Below are 23,115 nucleotides of genomic sequence, written 5' to 3'. Positions count from 1 at the left end.
TTCTTTCCTAAATACTTCTGGCTCCACACCCAGCATGGTCCTTGGCCGCTTTTTCTTCCCCAAATACATATTCTCCATAGTCCAGGATGGTGATCATGCCAGACCTGAAATACTACCCATATGCCAGTGACTCCCAGGTTCTGCCTCCAGCTCTGATCTCTTCCCTGTGCCGCAGACACGTAGGTCCGGCTCTCCCACCTCATCTAACTGCAGGAGTCGGGACTACCGGCGGCTCAAGTCGGCCAGAATGCAGTCCGACTCCACTCCAGCCCCGCTCCTTCTCAGTCTCCTCAGTAAACGGCACCACCATCCGCCCAATTACTCAGACCACAATCCTGGCTCATTCTTGATTTCTTTCTTCCCGTCCCTCTGGTGCATACTGTCTCCAAAACATAATCCAAACTCAATCACTCCCCATTATCTCCATGGCTCCACTGCCACTTTAGGCCACCATCATCTCTCCCCTAACACAGCTGCAAGAGTCTTATTTGCAGTCCAGACCACAGCCGGAGGGACCTTACATAAAAGCATAAATAAGATTATTTCATGCCTCTGATTAAAGCCCTTCAGTGGCTTTCCATCACAGTTCAAAATCGATTCAGACTCATTTTCCCAGTCCTATGAGACATGGCTCGTGCCTGCCTCCCCACCCTCATTTTCTACCTTTGTTCACTACACCCCAGCCATGCTGGCTTTCCCGCTTCGCCGGGACATGCCAGCACTTTTGTACGTTCCTTCACCTCTGCCTGCAGCACTTCTGCCATGAGTTAGCCACGTGGCTGTCTCCTTATCACCAACGTCCTCACTGGAATGTCTCCTCCTCGGAAGGCATTTCATGTGCAAGTTAGCTGGACCGGCCCTTCACACATGCTCTGTTCACTCACTCTGTATCCCATGCTCTGTCTCGGTTTCTCCACAGCACGTTTTATTATTTGAAATAATTTGATCCTATGTCTGTTATTTGCCTCCCAACATTAGAGCATAAGCTTCATAAAAACGGAGCCTTATTTTTACCCAATACCTACAACACTGTCTAGCACATGGGCAGAAAATAAAGATTTGCTGAACTAACAAATTAATGAATAATTCATAAATGGCCTCTACAGATGGATTATGAAAATGCTGGCTCAAGTAATGATTTCATGCTTCTGAGTGATCTTCTAGGTTAGCAACATTCCCCACTCTCCTTCCCTGGCTGTGCTCCAGACCAGGACAGAAACCCCCTGTTGGGCAAGGCCAGGAGTCTCAATTACCAGAAGGAGGAGAAGATACCAAATGGCCTCTGAGGCATCTAGAGAAAAACAGGCGGCATACTTAGCATGAGCTAGCATGAACTAGACTTAGGCAGCCCAAAGAACTCTCAACAACTCTGCCCTGACACCACTTTTTAAACACCTCTACTGTTAACACGATACCTGACCAAAGCCAGCTGGATCCTCCCGGTAAGCATTCACCGAATATTCTGAAGCAAATAAGTTAATGCTGACCAAAAAGGAAGGCACAGGATTTTACATCCAGAACCTCAACTTCTAGAGACAACCTTCATTCCTGCTCCCAAAAGGTTAAATAAAAGCTGAACATGTAAACACAACAGGAGAACGATACAGAGGTGAACACAACAGAAGGCACAAAGGGTGTGAATGTGGTAAACGCAAGAGGCTGCCAAAGCTACTGTCTTAACACCACAAGTCTGGCAAGCTACGGCTGCCCTCAAAACCAGACCCCTGCTACTAAATGAAAAAGTACCAATTCTAGAGTGACCCTCTCAACTTAAAAGATTAACAAGACCTCTGCAAGGTTCTATTTTGTTCTAGAAATCCAAGTAACAAATACACTGCAAGATACTTGCCTTTAGTAGCTATCTGGCACAAGGTCTGAAGAGGCCCATAGTCTGGTGTGAAAGAGAATGTTCCGTCTGAGGGCACTCATGTTAGAATCTCCCAAAGAAGCTTTCTTCCACAATGTGATCTGTGACACCAAACTGCCCTCCCCCACCTTCCAGTAATCAACTTAATCATGCAGGTAAGAGATAAAAACAAAACGCTGCTCTCATCTTCTATGTTAGGTCTAGTAGGTATATTTCCATGTACTTTAAGATGCTGCACATGAACTCCAGCTCAGATGAGAAATGCCCATTAACTGCAATCGAGGATGTATTTGACAACATCCACACATCATTCCAAAACACTTCAAAGACACGCTGTGCTATCCACATCAAAGCTGTGAGATGCCAATTCAGGATGACACCACGTAAATGTAACACAATCTAAATGAAGAAATTGTCTGCAAAGCTGAACAGGAATCGTGGGACTTGTTAAACATAAGTCATAAAATGACTGCTCGATCAGGACAGCCAGTACTATATTCTCAAGGTTTTGTTGTTGTTTTTTTTTTCTTGCCTCGATGGACACAATTTCTTCCAAAACAATTCTAGCCAAATAATGATCAAAGAAGGCATCAAGTCTGGCAAGGCAGAGTGCAGAAGGCCCATACACAAGAGCCAGAAGCACTGGCAGACTTTCCTTCGGCTCTAAGTATATGATGTGTGCATACCCTTTCCGTTGGCGGGGCGGGATGGGGGTGTAGCTCAGCAGTGGAGTACAGTGAGTCCGACAGGGCCTACTCTGTACAAAGCACCCATCAGAATAATTTGTGAGGCAGACTTTAATCCTCATAGTAAATGCAGAAACTGTTCATTTAATTCCAGAAGTGGCCCAATTCAGTTTGTAAAATACAACATTTTAATCATATCGCCTCTTGAAATACTAACATTTAAATTTCAGGCGGAAGTTGTATGAAAGAATTCCACTAAGAGAAACAAAAATTCCAATACACACCAAAAATCCAAGGAGCTTTCCCGAATATGACCAACTTGGCCTTGGCAGAGCAGTGCCATGTTAGTCCTTCATGTGCGAAGGCAATGTCACACAAGACTATTTATGGAGTCCGTCACTCATTCAGTCCAAGCAAACTTTAAGAGCTAGTGTACACTGAGCAGTCCTGTACCCTGTCCTCTTCCAGGTCCAAAATTAGGGTTAGGAAAATATCTCTGATGTGTTTATACACAGTTCCAGACACTGGAAGGTGAATTCAAGGTGTTGAGAGGAATCCAAAAGAGCTATCTTCACACACAGCTTCATGGAAATAAAAGTTTTCAGAAGGCGGTTTATATTTTAAAGGCATCGATAAACTCACCTCTAAAATTAAAAGCAAACATTCAAATAGAAACATGAATAAAAGCATAAAGACTTCAATATTATGGTAAGCCATAAAAGAAAACCAGAAAAGGTATACTCAGATTATTTTGCATTCATTCAAAAACATTTAAGAAAAGACTTTCAACTATAATTCAAAACCCATATACCATAAAGAAAAAAACCTGGTAAAGTTGCACAAAAATAAAAAACTTCTGCATGATTTAAAACAAAACAAAACAAAAAACAACACCATGAGTAAAGTCATAGACCAACTGAGAAAACTAACTCTCTTATCTTGGGCAAGCAATCCCTTCACCATACACCGAGCCCCTAGAATTCAAGAAAAAAAGACTAACAAACAGAAAATAGGTAAAAGACATAAGCAGGCAGTTTACCAAATAAGAAATAAAACACGATAATATTCTCAGCCTCACTCATAAGAGAAATGCAAATTAAACCAACTCTGAGTAATTTTTTTCACCTGCCAGACCAGCGAAAACCCAAAAGTGTAACATACTCTACCGGCAAGACCATAATGAAGAGGTACTTTCAAACTTCTGCTGGTGGATATGCAAAACTGCACAATCCCCTGTGAAGGGCCAACTGGCGATAGTAACCAAAATTACACCTGCCTTTTACTCTTAACCCAGCAATCCCACTTATAGGAATTTACTTTCCAGATCCACCTGCAACAGGTACAAAATTACGCATGTACAAGGGTGTTCAGTGCAGCATATGTCTGGCAGCAAGACTGGAAAGAATTCAAGTTGCCATCCACAGGGGACTGGTTAAACAAGTTCTAGCTACACAACAGAATGCATAAGAAAGGAATAAAAATAAGAACACATATTATGTTTGCCTGTACCTGTATATTAAAAGGAACACTGAAAAGAATCCATAAGGAACTAATAAAATGGTCACCTAATGAGATAGGAATAGATTGGAAGACAAGTAGGAGCAAAACTTCTCAATGTATACTTTTTATATCATCTTGACTTTTGAACCATATGAATATAATAGCTCTTCAAATATGACTAAGTAAAATGCTATGCCATTAAATGGCTTCAATCTGTATATGAAACTAATACTGTTATTAGAAATGCTGCAATTAATGTCAGGAAACACCTGGCCACTGGACATCAGGGAGAAAAATGAGCTTTACATTCCAGCATTTCCTATGGCCTTCCCTTAACTTGATCCAAGAGTCAAGTTTACCAGACCTATCTACACAGCTTCCGTGGGTGAGCTGCCAGCAAGTGGGCAAATGATCAGTGGATTAATCAGCACCCCGATTACCACATGAATACAGACAGCCCCAGGGCAAAAAGGGAATAAATACCAACCCATGAGGCTACAAAGAACAGATTTTCTGCTTTCTTTCCTAACCTGTGCTGAGACTAGAGACAGTAACCGTGATCTTGGTCAACACGTGTTCTGAGGCTTAGTTTGGCTTCAGAACCAATAAAAGAGAATGTCCATCCCCAGTCTAGCCAGATAAGTGAATCAATATTCAACCTACTACTGTGGTCACAACTATGCCTTACTTTCCATAACTTTCTTCCTTTGATGTCAGTAATTCAACTAAGAGAAGGTATGTAAAAGTGCAAAGAGGAAGGATTATGAAAATACAAGGCCTGACTGCATCCTCCAATGATTTGGTGACACAACAGGGTATTTTCCCATAGTATAATCTATTTATTTGAAAACATGCACTTTGCAAGATTTTCTGGGATATAGCTATGATACTGATCTGCAAATTTCAGAAAAATTAGTCAAGTGTATTCATCAAAACCAAGGAAGGCAAATTTTCTGGACACATGTAAAGAGATACTCTAATTTTTAAGAAAAAACACATAGAATTTAGGACAAAAGTGAAAATATGAAAAACAGAATCTAAAAGCCTCTTTACTCGTCATAAAACTAGTCATCTGCTAGTTTCAGTCCTAAAAGTACACTGTAACTAATCATAACATTTCTATAATGTTTTCCCAAGGGTTGAGAACTAATGTGGAGAATCAAAACTGCTGTAACACTTGGAGGCTTCCCAGTCTGGCTATTCACCCACTGAGAAACCCTGGCTTCAAAATCCACGTTCAGTGAAAGGCAGCTTCCACAAAACCAAAACGCAGCTGTACCATCTCCGCAGACAAGGAGCAAACAACCTCTCCCTGCAGCCTCACCTTGACCATTCAACAGTTACTTCCCACTCTAGGAACCCTGGCCGCCCTCCCTTGCCAAGCCAGGCTGGCCTAAGGACATCTTTTGTCAAAAGGGGGGGGGAACTTGCCTTGTAAAACCATTCTGTATAAGTTCTCTTTGAAGTTTCTGATCTTCAGCAGCATATTCAGAAAGTTCAGATTCCACCGCCGGAGGGAGAATGTTTGGAATAAATTTAGAAAACAGAGTTGGAGCCATCTGAACCCACTCTGTGAGGGAAGGAAAAGGCTCATTAAGGAAATCATAAAGACAAATTAAATGAAAAACGGAAAGTTTTCTTTTGTTCCAAGAAAGAATATATATGAAACCAAACTTAAAATGGGGGGGGAGGGGGGGAAATCAGTGCAATCCCATTCTGATAAAGAATATACAAACAGGTTAAATTTCCTTTTTTTCCCTTAAATTTCCTTTCTAAAAAGAATTTATAGTACAAAGAAAGCAGGTATTTTTACCTTTTGCTGTTTTAACAAAATTTAATGAAAATCCCTAGAGAATTTGTGAATGGACCTATCGAAAATTCTAATAAATATGGGGGGAAAATGAGTGAGACAGGCAAAGAATTCCAAGTGGAAGGGGACTTAAAAAGCTAGGGCTTGGTGGAAATACTAACTCCTATACGCATTAATTAAACAAAACAAACAAACAAAACAGACTCTTAAATACAGAGAAGTGGTGGTTACCAGATGGGAGACGGACAGAGGGATGAGCGAAACAGATAAAGAGGATTAAGAAGTATACACTTCCGGTTATACTAACAAAGTCATGAAGGTGAATACAGCATAGAAAAAATAGTCAAAAATATTCTAATAATGATTGGTGACAGACGGCAGCTACACTGATCGTGGTGAGCACTGAGTAATGTACACACAGAACTGTCGAATCAATGTTATATACCTGAAACCAACATAACGCTGTATGTCAACTACACTTCAATACCAAAAAAACCCCAAAAATACACACCACACATATACATACATACATACATACATATATACATACTGGCCTAAGAATATAGAATAGTACAAGTAACAAGTAAGTAGCACAAAAATGAGGGAGAGAGGTCTGAACATTTAGTAAGTGGGCTGAAGATAACCAGTAGGTACTTTTGAAATAAAAACCTATTTTGGCCCAAACTAAATTATAGCAAATTAAATGTATACGGTATTAAAAGAACACAATTAGAATGGACATCAAATTATTAAGAAAAAGATAAAAGATTAAGAGAATACTCTATCGAAAAATAAAGGTTCATCTTTCAAAACGGAAAAGGCAAACATTTGCATCAGACATGACAGAGGTGAATCAGTATCCTTATTTATAAAATATATGTATAATCCGTAAGACCAACTAAATAAGTGAAAGGCAGGGCTAATAATTTACAAGACTTATAACTTAAAAGAAAAAAATAAACAGAACAATAGCCTTGTTAATATCCTGAAAAACTCAAGCTAAAATAAACACTCTCCTGGCACCTGGGTGGCTCAGTCAGTTAAGCATCCGACCTCAGCTCAGGTCATGATTTCACGGTTTGTGGGTTCAAGCCCCGCCTCAGGTTCTGTGCTGACAGCCAGCTCAGAGCCTGGAGCCTGTTTCAGATTCTGTGTCTCCCTCTCTCTCTGACCCTCCCCTGCTCACGCTGTCTCTCTCTCTCTCTCAGAAACCAATAAAACACTTAAAAAAATAATGAAATAAACACTGTCTTCCTCTTACTCCGTGAACCCTAAATGTAACTAGCATCCACCTGTATCAAGGGCATGCTAAAACTAGCACTCCTCTTCCCTGCTGGTGGTCTTCATTTAGCACTGTTACCCCTTTTAGGTTCTTTTAATCTTGCCATTTCAAATTTTCCCTTTTGGAAAACATCTTGGATGTAGATATCAAAACCCACATGATGTCCATGCTGTATTTAATCCAGGGAGCTCACTTTAGAAACTGTGATTTGAGTAAAGAATTCTAAATCTGAAACAAACGCAAACAAATATGTTTAATGCTGTGTGAGGCAGGGTCATCGGTAAGTAAAAAACACCCAACAGGAGGATAGTTAAGTTGAACATGACCGAATAACACAACAACAACAACAACAACAACAACAACCACCACCACACAGGTAGCACAGAAACAACACCAGGCCTAATCCACTGCTCACCCACTGTATAAACTCAGGGCAAAAATGTTCTCGGTAGTGTCCTTCCTGCCAGCTCAACTCAAACACAGCTTTAGGGTCCCCTTGCAGTGCCCTGGAGAACCACGGGTCCATCCGTCAGGGGTGGCAGGAGTCAAACTGATATGCCATTTTATGGAACTCCAGGCAATCATTAACATAAAAGATGAAGAAACCAAAGAAAAGTGTGTATTAAATGAAGAAGGACAGGATGGGATGGCTGGCATCGTTTCTCAACTGAGCTTCTAAAGATCAGATGGAAACACACCAAAAATTATAATGGTCATAAGAATCTCCAAGGATTACGGTCCAGGAATTTAGTTTAAAAAACTTTCTCGGGCGATTCAGATGCATTCATTATACAGAGCTTGAGAACCACTGCAATGAAAGAAACTTCTACATTTAAAATTCAACTTTCAAAATATTTTAACTTTAATCTGTCCGGTGACTAAAACTACTTAAACTGGGAACACAATGGGTACTGGCAAGACATGTAAATGTCAAAATATGTTTAATAGTATCTCAGAAAATGCCTAGAGCAGCAAAAGGTTAGTCTGTGATAAAATTCACCTTTTCAAAAGGACAACTCTCAAATACAAAATTCTCCTCACAAGTAGTATGAATCCTATTACAAGAGCTCAAACCTGGATGAAACAGCATTTGGATAAATACATATCTGTAGGCTTTTCTACCTTTAGTGATTAGTTTTATTATGCAATTTTGTTATACATGATAAAAGCCAGAGCTGATAAAGCTGCCTACTTGGGAGGCAGAATTTAGAAATTTGGCATACTGCACTTGGATGCCTTCCACATTTAAAGAAAAAAAATCATTCATAACTTTGCACTGAAAGAAAAATTCATGAGCCATTTTCATCACATTTAATAAAATGAATACAAAATTCTGAGAAACTAGAAAACATCTGTTTACTGGACATATGTCATAAAAGTTTTGCTACTTTATATAAGTAATTACTTTATAAGAATAACTTGTTTAAAGTTCTCAAGAATAGAGCAAGGCCTGATCCAAATTTAAGTAACATTACATCTGAATGCTCTAGAAGACACTAATTATCTATAAGGTAGCCTGGGAAAGAAAGTATTTCTGACATCACAGTCTACTACTAGTACCACAGTTTTTAGTTGGTTTCCATTTCAGCAAGCTAAATTCTGACATATCTTTCAAATTAATTAAGCAAACAATCAAGCCATCAATTAATTAAAATAAAATAAACACTAGACCCAAATGGATAGTAATAAAAACAGCTAATATTAGCCATGCTTACTATCAGGTACCCTGTTAAGCTCTTTAGATCATGTTTTATTTCATTTAATCTTTAAATGACAAAAGAATTCCACAAAAAAGTACTGTCAAAAAAGCCATCTCTTATAATATTTTTAGATTCTAGAACAATGTTCTACCTTGAGATCTTTTTTTTTTTTTTTTTAAGTATTTATTTTTGAGAGAGACAGACAGAGTGAGAGCAGGGAAGGGGCAGAGAGAGGGGGGAAAACAGAATCCAAAGCAGGCTTCAGGCTCTAGGCTGTCAGCACAGAGCCCAATGTGGGTCTCAAACCCATGAACTGCGAGTTCATGACTTGAGCCGAAGTCGGACACTTATGCGACTGAGCCACCCAGGTGCCCCTACCCTGAGAACTTTTGCAATCTTTCTTACTATAGGCATTTTGTAATTTGCTGGATAACTGTATGAAAAGTTTGAGGTTCTGGCTTATAAATAGGAAGATAAATACAAAATTATCTTGGGGTTCCTTTATGTTCATAATGTTTTTTAAAAATTCTAAGATAGATACATTAAGATAATTTACAAACCATGCCTCTGAATATAGTGACCTCTGATTTTTGGTTCTGTTATTCTGACTCTCTCCTCACGATATACTTATGAAATGACTGTACATTTACCAACACTTCTAGATTCCTTGCAAGTTACAAAACAGGCCTAAGAACATGGAGTTGTGGGTGTGTATGTCTGCATGTACCTGCAGTGGGGGTCCAAGCAAAGGAGAAACTCCTTAACCAAAAAGCAATTAATACTGGATAGGGGATTCAATTTTATCCAAAACGTCTGCTACAAATTTATTTCTTATACTTCCTAAACGAGTTGGTTTTCAGTAGTGCAGAAAGAATTGCAAGCAAGTTCTGAGTTTACATTTCACAATGATGAATGTAGTATCTACTCAATTTTTTTTTTGCTGTAACAAATCCAAATACCATTAAGCCTCAAAAAAAAAACAAAAAAACCAGACAAACACTGTCCTCTTGGATAAGGCTGGAGCTGCCATAAACAAACAAATAAACAAGTCCAAAAGAAATGACGACTATTTACCTGGTCTGAGAGTGTATAGGCCTTTCACAATATTTGCCATAGTTGAAGGTGTGACCTGAAATGGTGTTGACTGGGCTTCTAAAAGTAAAGCTGTAAGAAGAGAAAACGAGTTATAAAAATGACAGAACACGTGTTGTCAAGGCTTCTCTACTGTTATTTTCCCCAAAGACTAAAGGGCAAACAAGTGCAAGGAAAGAACAGCCCCAGGGGACAAACACTAAAGAATTTTTAAAAATCCAGTGCACGAGAGCTCCATCGAACAAGTAAACATGTGTAGGCCCGCTAAAGCACTAAGGGAGGTTATTCAACTCATGGAGGTTCTGAAAACGAGCTTTCTAAAAGCAATAGTTTTCACGGTACTCCGTAGGTGAGCTGAGAGTACCTCCCACTAAGTTCATGAGTCAGAAGGTTTACAATTGGAAAATAAAATGTTCTCTAACCCCCTTGAATCATTTATTTTTCCCCACATCCTCTTGGATACTTCATTCATAATTTTAGGAACTGCAATCAGACTCAAAAGCCACTTTTCCAAATGCTACAACCACATGCACTTTTTTCTTACTAGAAGTAAAGGCAAGACCCTGCCTGGCTCACCCACGCAACCACAGGACCCCTTTTAGGTTATATTCTCCAGCAAAAATTTTATGAAAACATTTTAAATAAACAGGAATAATTTCTCCCAATAACATCATTAACAGATACCAATGTATTCCATCCTTTCATGGATACAACAGATACCACTGACTCAGAATTTTTTTTTTTAATTTTTAATGTTTTATTTGTTTCTTAGAGAGAGAGAGAGCATCGCGTAGGGGAGGGTCAGAAAGAGAGAAATCATAGAATCACAGAATCTGAAACAGGCTCCAGGCTCTGTCAGCACAGAGCCTGATGCGGGGCTCGAACCCACGAACTGTGAGATCATGACCTGAGCCAAAGTCGGATGCTTAACCGACTGAGCCACCCAGGCGCCGCAGAAGTTAATTTTTAATTTATCTCTCAAAGACCTACAAATTTACTACCCCTGTAAAACTGGGCATAATTTTACTCTAGACCACGCTTGTAAAATCAGATAAGCTACGCCTTTTCAAAAATGAAAACACCACCTCACTTGGCCAGCAATGATTTTATAGTTTTCAAACACACAATGCAAGTTACATCTGAACTTAGTGATGAAGGTCAGAGGTGCACGGTTTAGGCGCACGGTTCTACGTGATCCTTCTGCTTCTATCATCGGGAGAGAGCTGATAACTCTGAATGGCACAGATACATTTTAAGGATGACAAAAGAACTACAGAAAATAAGGTTTTAGAATGCAATGTGTAAAAATTGCAATTATTTTTTTAATGTTTATATTTGAGAGAGAGGGAGAATGCAAGCCAGGAGGGGCAGGTAGAGACAGAGACAGAGGACCTGAAGCAGGCTCAGCACTGACAGCAGAGAACCCAGTACAGGGCTGGAACACACGAACTGGGAGATCATGATCTGAGCCAAAGTCAGATGTTTAATCGACTGAGCCACCCAGGCAGCCCTAAAAACTGCAATCCAAATTTTGGAGTCTCTTTCGACTCAAGGTTCTCTCTAATTTCAACACGCGCCCCACACGCAGGCTCTATCTCAATTCATTTTCCTACCTTTTGGCCAATCATTTTGGCCTTCGTAAGTCTTGTTCCCACTAAATCTTCATGTTTGGTCACACGTTAATGATGTAATCAAATATATACATTTACAAATGAAGAAATGATACATCCACAAATTAAATTATACATAAAATATATAAAAATTAATTTGGGGTGAATTAATTGAAAAAAATTATATAAAATAACAACTACAGAGTTGAGAAGGTGTTAACACTTCACTAAAATCCTCTCCACCTAAATTATTTTTAGGAGAACAGTGTTTATAAGACTTTTCGTTGATCTCCTCTTTTAAGGAAAAGGAAGCGAATCTGGGGAGGCAGCAGCTTGAGACCGGGAAGAAAATATCTCTTGAGTATTTAACAGGTGCTAGGTACTGTACAGGTTTAATTCTCATAAACTTTACTTACGATTTACTTTCTCACAAGCTTAATTATCATCTTTTTTTTTAACAGGTAGGGAAACTGAGGCTAAAAACAAAACAATATAAAAAACACTGCAGAATCCATCCTAAGTCACAGAGCTAGCAGGTAGCAGAAGCGGTCTGAGAACCTGTGTTTCACTCTGAATTCTGCGCTCTCTCTAATTCACCATGCCACCGCTGAAATACAGATCTTACATGTAAAAGGTACTAACAAAGTGTTACCCATAGTTAACAGTTTCCCCCCTAAATTATATAATTAAAAACAAAACAGAGTAAGGATCCTCCAACAATCCCACTGATTAAAACCAGAACAGGACCTTAGTGAACTTCTAATGCTCACCTCTTTCTTTACAATCCATGATATTAAAGTCTAGAGAGACTAAGTGCTATCCCGAAAGTCACACAGCTTAAAACGGCTGAACTGGAACCAGAACAAAGCTCCTCCACTCTCTCAATGATTCCTCAGGGCTACAAGCTTACCCAAGGGGTTCTCTCCTCTTTTAATCTGAGAAGTAATTCTTAAGATCAAAACTAAAATTAAAAAAATTCTTTGGGACGCCCAGGCGGCTCAGTTGGTTGAGTGTCTGACGTCGGCTCAGGTTATAAGCTCGTGGTTCACAAGTTCAAGCCCCATGTTGGGCTCTGTGGTGACAGCTCAGAGATTGGAGCCTGCCTCAGGTTCTGTGTCTCCTGGTCTCTCTCTGCCCCTCCTCACTCGTACTCTGTTTCTCTCTCTCCAAAATAAATAAAACATTTAAAAAATTTTAAAAAATTCATGACTTTTAAAAAGTTTAAACTATAAGGGTCTGAACTGAAAGGCAAAACCTAAAGATAATAACTGATAAGCAAATTTTTAAATACCTCTATCAAAGTGAACTATAAATCTTCTACTGCAACTCAACATATTCCATTTTCTCAAGAAACTTTTACCATTTACTGACCCATTTTGTCCCATTTGTTCAGAAAAATCAAAATAAAAATACTGTAGATACCCTGGTTAATGTAGATCCCAGCATTTCTGTTTTCAAAGTTTAATGCAAAGTAAAAATTAATTTCAAAGGAAAATCATTTTACTACTAGCCAAAAGTAGAAGTCATTTTATTCTGTAAGCATATATGTATGGGGAGAGGACAGAAAACTATCTTCACTGGGGCACCTGCGTGGCTCAGTTGGTTAACCGTCTGACTTTGGCTCAGGTCATGATCTCACCGTTCGTGAGTCTGAGCCTGCATCGGGCTCTGTGGTGACAGCTCAGAGCCCAGAGCCTGCTTTGGAGTCTTGTTTCTCTCCTCNACTAGCCAAAAGTAGAAGTCATTTTATTCTGTAAGCATATATGTATGGGGAGAGGACAGAAAACTATCTTCACTGGGGCACCTGCGTGGCTCAGTTGGTTAACCGTCTGACTTTGGCTCAGGTCATGATCTCACAGTTCGTGAGTCTGAGCCTGCATCGGGGCTCTGTGGTGACAGCTCAGAGCCCAGAGCCTGCTTTGGAGTCTGTGTCTCTCTCTCTCTCTCTCTGGGTTCCTCCCCCGCTCACGCTCTGTGTCTCTCTAAAAAATAGACATTAAAAAAATGACAAAAATTAAAAAAAAAACAACTACCTTTATTTGCAATGAGAAGTCACAGGTCTTCATTCATGAAACAATCATTAAAATGGGGCATTAAAGGGGCACCTGGGTGGCTCAGTGAGTTAAGCAGCCAACTCTTGATTTCAGTTCAGGTCACGATCTCGTGGTTTGTGGGTTTGAATCCTGTGTCTGGCTCCACACTGGCAGCACAGAGCCTGCTTGGGATTCTCTCTCTCCCTCTCTCAACTCCCCCCCTCTCTTTCTCTCTCAAAATGAACTTTAAAAAAAACAATGCTTTTCAAAAATAATATAAAAATTTTTTTAAATCAGGGCATTCGAATACCAATTATTCATTAGCAGTAAAACATGGCCCCTACATTCTTTCGACAGGCCTCCCCCTGAGAAGTACCCATGTCCACTCCCCTGGAATCTGGACTCTATAACTGCCTGCTTGACAGAACATAGCAAAAAGTGACACTGTGCCAGTTTCTAGGCCCAGGACTTAAGAAACTGGCAGTTCTCATGTCCTAGATCTTGGGACACTCACTCTTAGAGGACACACAAGAGAGGAAACTAAAGCTACCACAACTTGCCAGTCATATGAGTGAGCCATCTTGAATGTCCCCAAGCCCTAGGCAAGTCACATCAGCCAACCTGAGCACAGCAGAGATAAAGCCCTGCCCAAACTGCAGATTTGTGAGCAAAATAAAAGACTTTATAAAAGACTATGTTTTGAGGCATTATGTTATACAGAAATAATAAATCAAACACTTGCATTTTCAAATGTATCTAAAGCCACAAAAAGGAAATTACTGATCAGAATTTAGAAAATTACAGACCCTGAATGTAGTTGTTTGTTTTGTTGGAGGGGATAATTGCCAGAAAATATACAACTAGAGTCAAGAAATCAATTCTTAATAGCTGTGTTTCTCTGATTTAATTAATATTAGCCCTTCTATGCCTCAATTTCTCCATCTGTAAAAAGGAGGTATTGACTGTACTAGAGTATGGAGAATAGGTCCTACTACATAGTAAGCATTATGTGTGTCGGGGTGTTTATTTTTAAAAAATCTTTTTGATGATCATCCGCATAACATTATTAAACACTTAGTGTCTCTTGTTACAGAGCCCCGACCAATGAGGCCAATGGTCACTGTCCAAATCCCCTACTCTAAGCACAATGCCTGGTAACTGCTCAATAAATATATGAAAACTCAGTTTTATCCAATTTACAAAAGCTTAAGGAACTTTACAGTTTACTTGGTAAAGAAAGGCCTATCTACCACCAAATAGAATTTTGACTGAAAATCAGACTATATAATAAACAAGATGATGATCGTTATTTTTTTTTGAAAAACAAAGCACAAATCAAAGGTTAAAAAAATTCATTTTTTTTTCCAGATTTTATGTCTTTATATGGTCTGATCTTGTAAAACATCATGAATTTATGGAAGGCTCACATGGATCAAAGAGAGATTTCTCTCACCAGATATGGACTACTATATCCTCTTTGAAAATTTTCTTTGTTTTTGCCCAATAAAATTGATTTTCAAATTAATGACAAATATAAAAACATACTCACAGAGTAAATAAGCTTTTCTACCAAATGGTAGCATTTCTCCAAAGAATTTTAAAAGGAAAGACTTCAAAATACCCTGTTCTATTTTACAATGAAGGCAAAGACAATGTCAACATCAGAGATAATATTTAAGTGGTTATAAGAGCTGCAATATCTCATGAAATTATGTTTCAAGATATTTATAAATATATGTACAGGTTTTGAAAAAGTCATACTCCCAAGATTTCAGTCTCTATTCTGATGCTAGAATCCGTTGGGAACATATTAATGAAGCAAATACTATCTTCATCTAGCATATTATTTGGAAACTCTGCCTTTCTAAAATAAACCAGCCCAATGTTTAACAGTTCCTTCTCTTAATTTAAACTCAAAAATTAGTAGGAGTTTATGGTCAAGCTTAGAATAATTCTTCTGTAAATACTAAAAGCAGGGTGTTGTGGTAGAAACTATTTATGACAATTAGGGAAAGCAAAAAATACATACTGCAAATCCAAGTAAGTGCCAAATTCTAAAAAGCGACTTCAATGATATATTGCATAAAATATGAGCTTTTAAAAGATGCTGAGACATTAGGTTGTAGGGAATTCCTAAACTCCACTTAGAGAGGTATACTCTTTTAGGAAAGGTAGGGTAAGATGCCACCTACTGGGAGGGGGAAGGGGGCCCGAGAATAGGGGGAAAGAAAAACTAACTGAACTTGGCACTTTGATCTGCTTACTAACTATATTGCCATTACATTAAATACTTTACAAATCCCAATTCATGGAAGAAAAACTCAGGACCAGAGGCTAAGAAGCTTGCCAAAGATACAGTTATTAAGTGACAGAGTCAGACTAGAGAAGGGATTTTATACCAAAGAGTAAAAATCAGAAAGGATTCTGTGCTTCCGTTTCAAAGATACAGCACTGTGGTCCTTCTAGAATTATCAGTAACAAAGTTAGGGTAAACTTCCCCCATTCTTGGGCAGAGAGGGGGAGGAAGTATCAGGCCAGATATAAACCGGCTAAACTGCTCCCAGCTCTCCAGGGGGCTTCAACTCACATTTTCAATTCCTCTGGGTCTCTCTCTACAGAACTGAACTTCCAACATTTCTTGCTATAGGATGCAGAAGATGTCAATACTGGGCTTTATATGCCAATGTTCTCTAATCAAAAATCAAAAAGATCACTGGGGTGCCTAGGTGGCTCAGTCGGTTAGGAGTATGACTCTTGACTTCAGCTCAGGTCGTGATCTCACAGTTTGTGAGGTCGGTTCATGAGGTTGAGCCCTGCACTGGGCTTCACGCCAATAGCACAGAGCCTGCTTGGAATTCTCTTTCTCCCCTCTGCTCTTCCCCTGCTCGTGCTCTCCCCGTCTCTCTCTCAAAATAAATAAACAAACTTTAAAAAAAAAAAAGTTCATTGCTAGTGTTACCTAATCCCTATAAGTTGAAAATACTTACGCATTAGGCTGTAAATGTGCTTTTCTGCAACATGTTCCGTAAACAGCTTTATAAGGTCATCTTTTAGGTCTCTGTTAAGCTTGGTTTCGATGTAAAACTTATTCTGAAAAAGAAAATAAATTATGTTTAGTGTATCAATTAGGGGGAAATGATTTGTCTAATGAACTGAAACATTAAAAAATAAATTATTTTAGGAAACTATTTTTAAGGGCATCAATTAAAACATAAAACCCCAACATCAAAAAACAAAAGACCTGCTACCATTAGATGTATGTCAAGATAAAATGCTATGAACCACACATTTCCAAAAGAAGACAGGAAGATACTCAACATTAAACAGAGATATTAATGAACCACACTGTGTGAGAGGCACATAACATGCCCTTTAGAAATACGTCATCATCATGGGGCGCCTGGGTGGCTCAGTCGGTAAAGCGGCCGACTTCGGCTCAGGTCATGATCACACAGTTCGTGGGTTCAAGCCCCATGTCGGGCTCTGTGCTGACAGCTAGGTCAGAGCCTGATGCCTGCTTCAGATTCTGTATCTCCCTCTCTCTCTGACCCTCCCCTGCTCATGCTGTTTCTCTCTCTCTCCCTCTCTCTCTCAGAAATAAATTAAAAACAAAAATTAAACAAAAAAAAAGAAATACATCATCATCGAAAGGCAACACTAAGGAAAGGTACCCCATTTACCAATGATCTAGGCTGAGCAGGCAGTGGACATGCACTGGCTGATTCCCCAACATATAATCCACTTCAATCATTGGTCTAAGTTATTCGGCCTGTGGCATTTCTTAAGAATGGTTTTTGATTCAAAGGCAGACACATGACCCAACATAGAGCAATCAGACTGAGGGAAGCCTAGGCTTCCGTGCAAAGTATCTTATAGACACCTTATGACCATGAGAATAAGATGAAGCAGATGGTGTGTGCAGCAAAGAGACAAAAAAGAACCTGAGTCCTTGGAAACTACTGAACCATGGATTCAATCAACCCTAGAGATTGCCCTATTTGCAGAGTTTTATTACAAGGTATTAATACTGTTCCTTATTTAATCACTTTGAATCAGGTGTTCTGTTTTTCGCAGCCAAAAGCATCCTGATAGGAATGACTGGCAAGTCAAACAAGATTGATTTGTTCATATTTAAATATCAACTCCATGTACAGGTGTGGGAAATACAAAGAATGTTAGCAAGTTGCTCACTGATTCTTTTCATTCTTAAACAGAAGATTATAAAAATTATAAAAAGAACACACATTTGGTGACAAAATAAAACCATGCACTAAAAACAAGTCTAGCACAACAGACCCTCCTCTGCATTCCCGAAGGTCCCATTCAACTGTGGAAACTTCTGTATATTCTTTTAAAATGCTGTCTGCATATACATGAATATGCTTTATTTTCCATAATAAAAAGAAAACACTTGCTATGAAGAAATATTACATACTGCTTTCCATGTTGCTTTTTTACTTAATATATCTGGATTTCTCTCTAAATGTATGTACATGTCATTACGTTTAACTGCTTACTTTTCTACTATTAAGTATCTCCCACAAGTTCTTTAAGTAATAGGTCCCCTGCTGATAATAAAGATTTCTCCCAATGTTCTGTTTTTGTTTTCACAGTAAGGTATATTTTATGGAGAATAAATCATTTTGAAGATTAGTATTTCCCATACAGCAATCTTTATGCTACAGAATATAGGATTAACCCAAACATCCCATTTCCTAATCTAAAAAACAAGAGGAATTGGGAAAATGGTTTCTAAGGGCCCCTGCCTCCAACAGGAACACCAACATCAAGACTCTATGGTTGAGGCGCCTGGGTGGCTTAGGTGGTTGAATGTCCTACTTCAGCTCAGGTCATGATCTCACGGTTCACGGGTTCGAGCTCCGCATTGGGCTCTGTGCTGATAGCTCAGAGCCTGGAGCCTGCTTCGGATTTTGTGTCTCCTTCTCTCTTTCTGCCCCTTCCCCACTCACACTCTCTCTCAAAAATAAACATACATTAAAAAAAAAAAATTCTATGGCTTTATATATTTAGGAGAGAGAGGAGGGTACATCAACAAAGTCAACGGACTACAAATTATACTCGTGGCATAATTCTCCAAGTGAAAGAGATCATCATAATGGAAGAAAATTTTATTATTCTACTTTTTTTATGGAATGACTTACTTGGCATTATCATACATCATGTTTTTAGATATACTGCTTAACTCTCTACTTTCCGAGGACAAGAAATCCTTCTTATATATCTTTATTTCCCAAGCATAGTATCTTCCATATGGCAGAAATAAAATAAATGCTAACTTAGTGACTGCTGATTATGTCTCATTGTCTATTCAGCAATATTATTTACGCACTTTTAAACAGCAAAAGGGTAAACAATCTATGTAAACACAATCAAACATTATTGAGGTAGATTAATTTCCATTTCTAACATAATACATAGTAAAAGAGAAACAGAACATGCTCAATTCTGCATCTCTCTGTACTTAGACCAATAAATTGAGATACTTGGAAAACAGCTCTAACTTACCATATATATGAAAAGAGGCACAATGCTCTGCAATGCTCCCATATACTGTCCAAGAGCTATATTAAATCTTTCAATATAGAGATCTGGAGGGCTGGCCTGTGAGAAAGAACATTAATGTAATCATTCTGGGACACCAAGTATAAAGACCTTCCAACACAAATCTAAAATGCAAATATACTCAGAAGTCCAAGTGAAAATTCATACTGAAACTCACAATAAAGACAAGGAGCTGTATATCCTGAAATATAGTTTAGGCTTCTATCTTTGTTTCAAAATCTGCTATGCAAAACTCAAGTTTGGTTTTGCTGTCTTTAAAACCTGTGTAACTTTACCATGCTAGCTAAAAGGCTTGCTTGGTTAATGAGTAAAAAGTTGCATTCACAAGTTGTATTTATTAAGATAAATGATTTTTAAAATTATTACTAAACTATGTGTATATTTCCAATAGGAACCAGACTATATTTGGACCTAGAGTAAGACAAACAAACAAAAAACTCAAGGAAACGGTACAGGCTTAATATACTATGAGAATGGTTGTTGGCACCTGGATGGCTGAGCTGGTTAAATGTCCGACTCTTGGTTTCAGCTCAGATCATGATCTCACACTTGGTGAGGTGGAGCCCCCACACTGGGATTCACGCTGACAGTTCAGAGCCTGCAGCCTGCTTGGGATTCTCTCTCTGCCCTCTCTCTCAAAATACATACATAAAACTTAAAAAAAAAAAAAAAAAAAGAATGGTTGCTGAATTTTTATAATTACCTTAGGCACAGTAATAGTCTGAGTTCTATATACCACGTTGGTTGTAAACCACTCCTATAGCTAACCAATTAGTTAGAAAGCAGAGACTTAAATGGTTCATATACATCTGCAGCTTTGGAGAACAAAATATAAACATAATACATGCTTGGCTTTTAACTCATCGTTACCAAAGTATCAGGTCATAAAGCCATCAAAAGAAACACTTCCAATTTTACTGTGTGCTATGGACTGAATTATGTGTCCCCTTCCCCAAATTCATATGTTGAAGCCTGAACTACTGTGACTATATTTGGAGTAAGGAAGGAATGAGGCTAAACAAGGTCATAAGAGTGGAGCCCTGATCCTTTAGGATAGTGTCATGAGAAAAGACACCGGGGGGCTCAGTCTTCCTTCCTCTCTCTTCCCCTGTATCCCTTCTCCCTCCCCCACCTATCTACCCCCCACCAACACACTCAGAGGAAAGGCTGTGGGAGCACCCAGCAAGCCCATAGCTGTCTACAAGCCAAGAAAAGAGCCCTCGTCAGAAACCAAATCACCTGCTACGTTATTCTTGGACTCCCCAGTCTCGAGAGCAGTGAGAAATAAATTTCTGTTGTTTAAAGTGGCCAGTCTGTGGTATTTTGTTACGGCCGCCCAAGCAGACTAAGGCACTGTGTTTTAATGAAAGTACATCCATCTACTATCTCATTTCATTCTCTAAAGCTAAATTAATTAAGTACCATTTTAATATTGAAGAAACCCACAAACGGGTAAGTCATTTATTTGTCTAAAATTAGAGAGCAAGTAGCGGACAGATCCAGGTCTCCGAGCTAAGAATTCATTCCAGGGCTAGAGAGTGAGGGGAAGGGCACGGCACAAATTGCCAGGCAAACAAGTGATTCCAACCCAGGGGAGTCTCGCTATCTGACAACCATACCCTGTCCAGAAGGTCTTGCTTTCAAACAAGATATAAGGAAATGCCACACTGAAAAGATTCCTAAAGGCTAACTTTAAGCAATGAAATTATAGAACCATTTCAGCTACACTGTTTTAGAAATGTCCTAATGTTCCAATACAATTTTATAAATAAGATTTAATTTATATTTTTTCAGTTCTACTTAGGTGTTAGAGTATGCGTAGTGAATTGTCCTCACTTCCAATTCATCTTTCATTATTGAATACTTAAAGGTTTAGCACATACTAGGTCCTTTCTTTACATTTATTTTTCTTGGTCTTCCTAATTACCTGCAGATTGAATGTTTTTTCCATTCTATGTATGAGGCAACTAAGGGCTCAGAGTCAGTAAGCCCAAGGACGAAGACTCAAACCTGGTCAATCTGGGTCCTTCCATCTATTTACCCTCCCTTGTTTGGCATCCTGTAACCTGTAGAACAATTTAGGGCACACCGTCTGCCTCTCTGCTTTCACATCCTGCTCCTCCTCGCACGGGGCCGGGCACAGCACTCGTCAGGCACTACGAACAGTTCCCAAACAGCATCGGTGTGCTGTTCGAGACCTCCCTGACCTCTCTTTGTGAACATCTCTATCATCAGGCCCTATTTAGACTAACTTCCATTCACCCTTCAAGATTTGTGTCACTTTCTCAAAACTGTCTGAGATATAGGCCATGCAACAGGGCACCACCCCTCGTCTTCACTTCTTCCACTAGCTGGTCTTTGCCGCTAAACTTCAAGTCCCTGGAGGGCAGGACCGGTGTCTTGTCTTTATACCTCCGCAGCTGACCACAGAACCTGGAACACGGCACGCATAGATAAATGCATTTTTTGCAAGGACAGTCTTGCTTAAATCTAAACTTCTTTAAATAAATCTAAATCTAATCTAATCTAGCCTGTTTCTATCTAAACTGATTTTTTTATTATCTGACAAGGCTCTATGACATTAGGCGATTCATTTAGCCTTCTGAGTTTCAATTTCCATAAATATAAAATAGGAAGAATATTAACTGGGCTACTTCTAAGATGTGCCAACAAAGAAAATAATATGCGTATGTTTTGAAAAATGTCAAACATCATAAATGAATATGCAACTTGTGAGGGTAAGTAAACTTTCTTAGTTAACCACCTATTTGTCTAATGCATCGAAAAACCTATTAACATTATTAAAGGCATTCTTTGTTAACTAAAGAAACTGGGGGAAATGGTTCTACTTTATAGGCACACTTTTAACTATAACTAATGGATAGAATCATATGTAATATCTTTTTCTAACCTGCTGCAAAGAGCTCTGGAAATGATATTTCAGCATCCAAAGAAATACATTTTAGAAGTATTATATGAGAAAAAGAAAACCTGAAGAGTTTTTGCATTAAAATGATTTTCCTTTTCATAAAAGGACACTTTATCTATTCAAAAGTTAAAAGTATGAACACTGATCAAAAGGCACACTTAATAGCAGACAGAATAAATAAAACTGAATTCCTCAGTTATTCTTTTCAAGAATTCCCAAAGCCTCAAAGGTTATGAGTATTAAAAAGCACTTTTTGTACTAAATCAAATGTCAGAACATTTACTTAGCTTTTTAGTTCCATATTCCATGCAGCATTTATTCAAAACCTTTTAAATAACAGGACTATAAGTTATAACAGTCTTCTAAAATAAATCAAATTTCTTTACTAGGAACTAGAAATAACTGCTATTAAAAAAATAACAAATTGTTCCTCCTTAAAACTTAAGTTCAGTATACCTTGGGCCCCATGGGGAAATTGCTATCTATTTGATTTATATCATTTCAATATGAATGTATTTGGCTTAGACATGAAATGAAATTTTTTACTCCTAAAATAAGCAAGCTTCATTTTCTTCTTAAAAACAAAACAAAAACCAAGAAAATGCAAGGTGCCAGAAAAATAACCTTTACTCCAAACTTGCCCCAACTTGTCATAACAGATCTAGATACCCTGAAATTCGTAACATAGCTGGTAGGAATGTTTCAATTTCTTCTGTTTTTAAATGAGTAATAGATTCATCCGGTTTAAAATTCAAATGCATTCAAAAGGAAGTAAAGAGTTTACCTTTATTCCTTCCTCACTGAACCAACCAACACTTAATTCCTTTATATCCTTCCAGAAGAATTTTATACACATACAAGAAGATAAGCATCCCATTTATATCCATTTCCACCCAAATGCTAATATAAAACCAAAACAATCTGTACTTTTCCTTACAATGTCATCTTGGAGACTTATACTAGTGGTTCTCAAGAATTTTGGTCTCAGGAACACTTTACACTCAAAAATNTATCTATCAATAA

The 23,115-nt window shown here is 38.5% G+C and overlaps 1 protein-coding gene across 4 annotated transcripts in view; it reads right to left on the bottom strand.

Annotated features, from left to right (window-relative positions):
• The window catches only part of CACUL1 (CDK2 associated cullin domain 1), a 72,529-nt gene that overhangs the window by 14,575 nt on the left and 34,839 nt on the right, over nt 1–23,115 (bottom strand). For 3 of the 4 annotated variants that reach the window (XR_013338910.1, XR_013338909.1, XM_077779597.1), the window contains exons 4-7: nt 19,107–19,202; nt 16,568–16,670; nt 9,920–10,009; nt 5,485–5,623 (exon numbers count right to left, since the gene is read on the bottom strand). Coding sequence is in view for 2 of the 4 variants with exons in the window: in XM_077779597.1 (XP_077635723.1) it covers nt 5,485–5,623; nt 9,920–10,009; nt 16,568–16,670; nt 19,107–19,202 (428 nt within the window). In the remaining 2 variants the exon portion in view is untranslated. The remainder of the gene's footprint in view (nt 1–5,484; nt 5,624–9,919; nt 10,010–16,567; nt 16,671–19,106; nt 19,203–23,115) is intronic. The other variant, XM_077779598.1, reaches the window with a different exon arrangement.

The sequence above is a fragment of the Crocuta crocuta genome, unplaced genomic scaffold (genome assembly GCF_008692635.1).
Source record: "Crocuta crocuta isolate KB4526 unplaced genomic scaffold, BGI_CrCroc_1.0 scaffold138, whole genome shotgun sequence".
In the NCBI taxonomy this organism is placed as follows: domain Eukaryota; kingdom Metazoa; phylum Chordata; class Mammalia; order Carnivora; family Hyaenidae; genus Crocuta; species Crocuta crocuta.
Note: the sequence above shows the minus strand (reverse complement) of the source record. Positions and strands in the feature narration are given on the sequence as shown.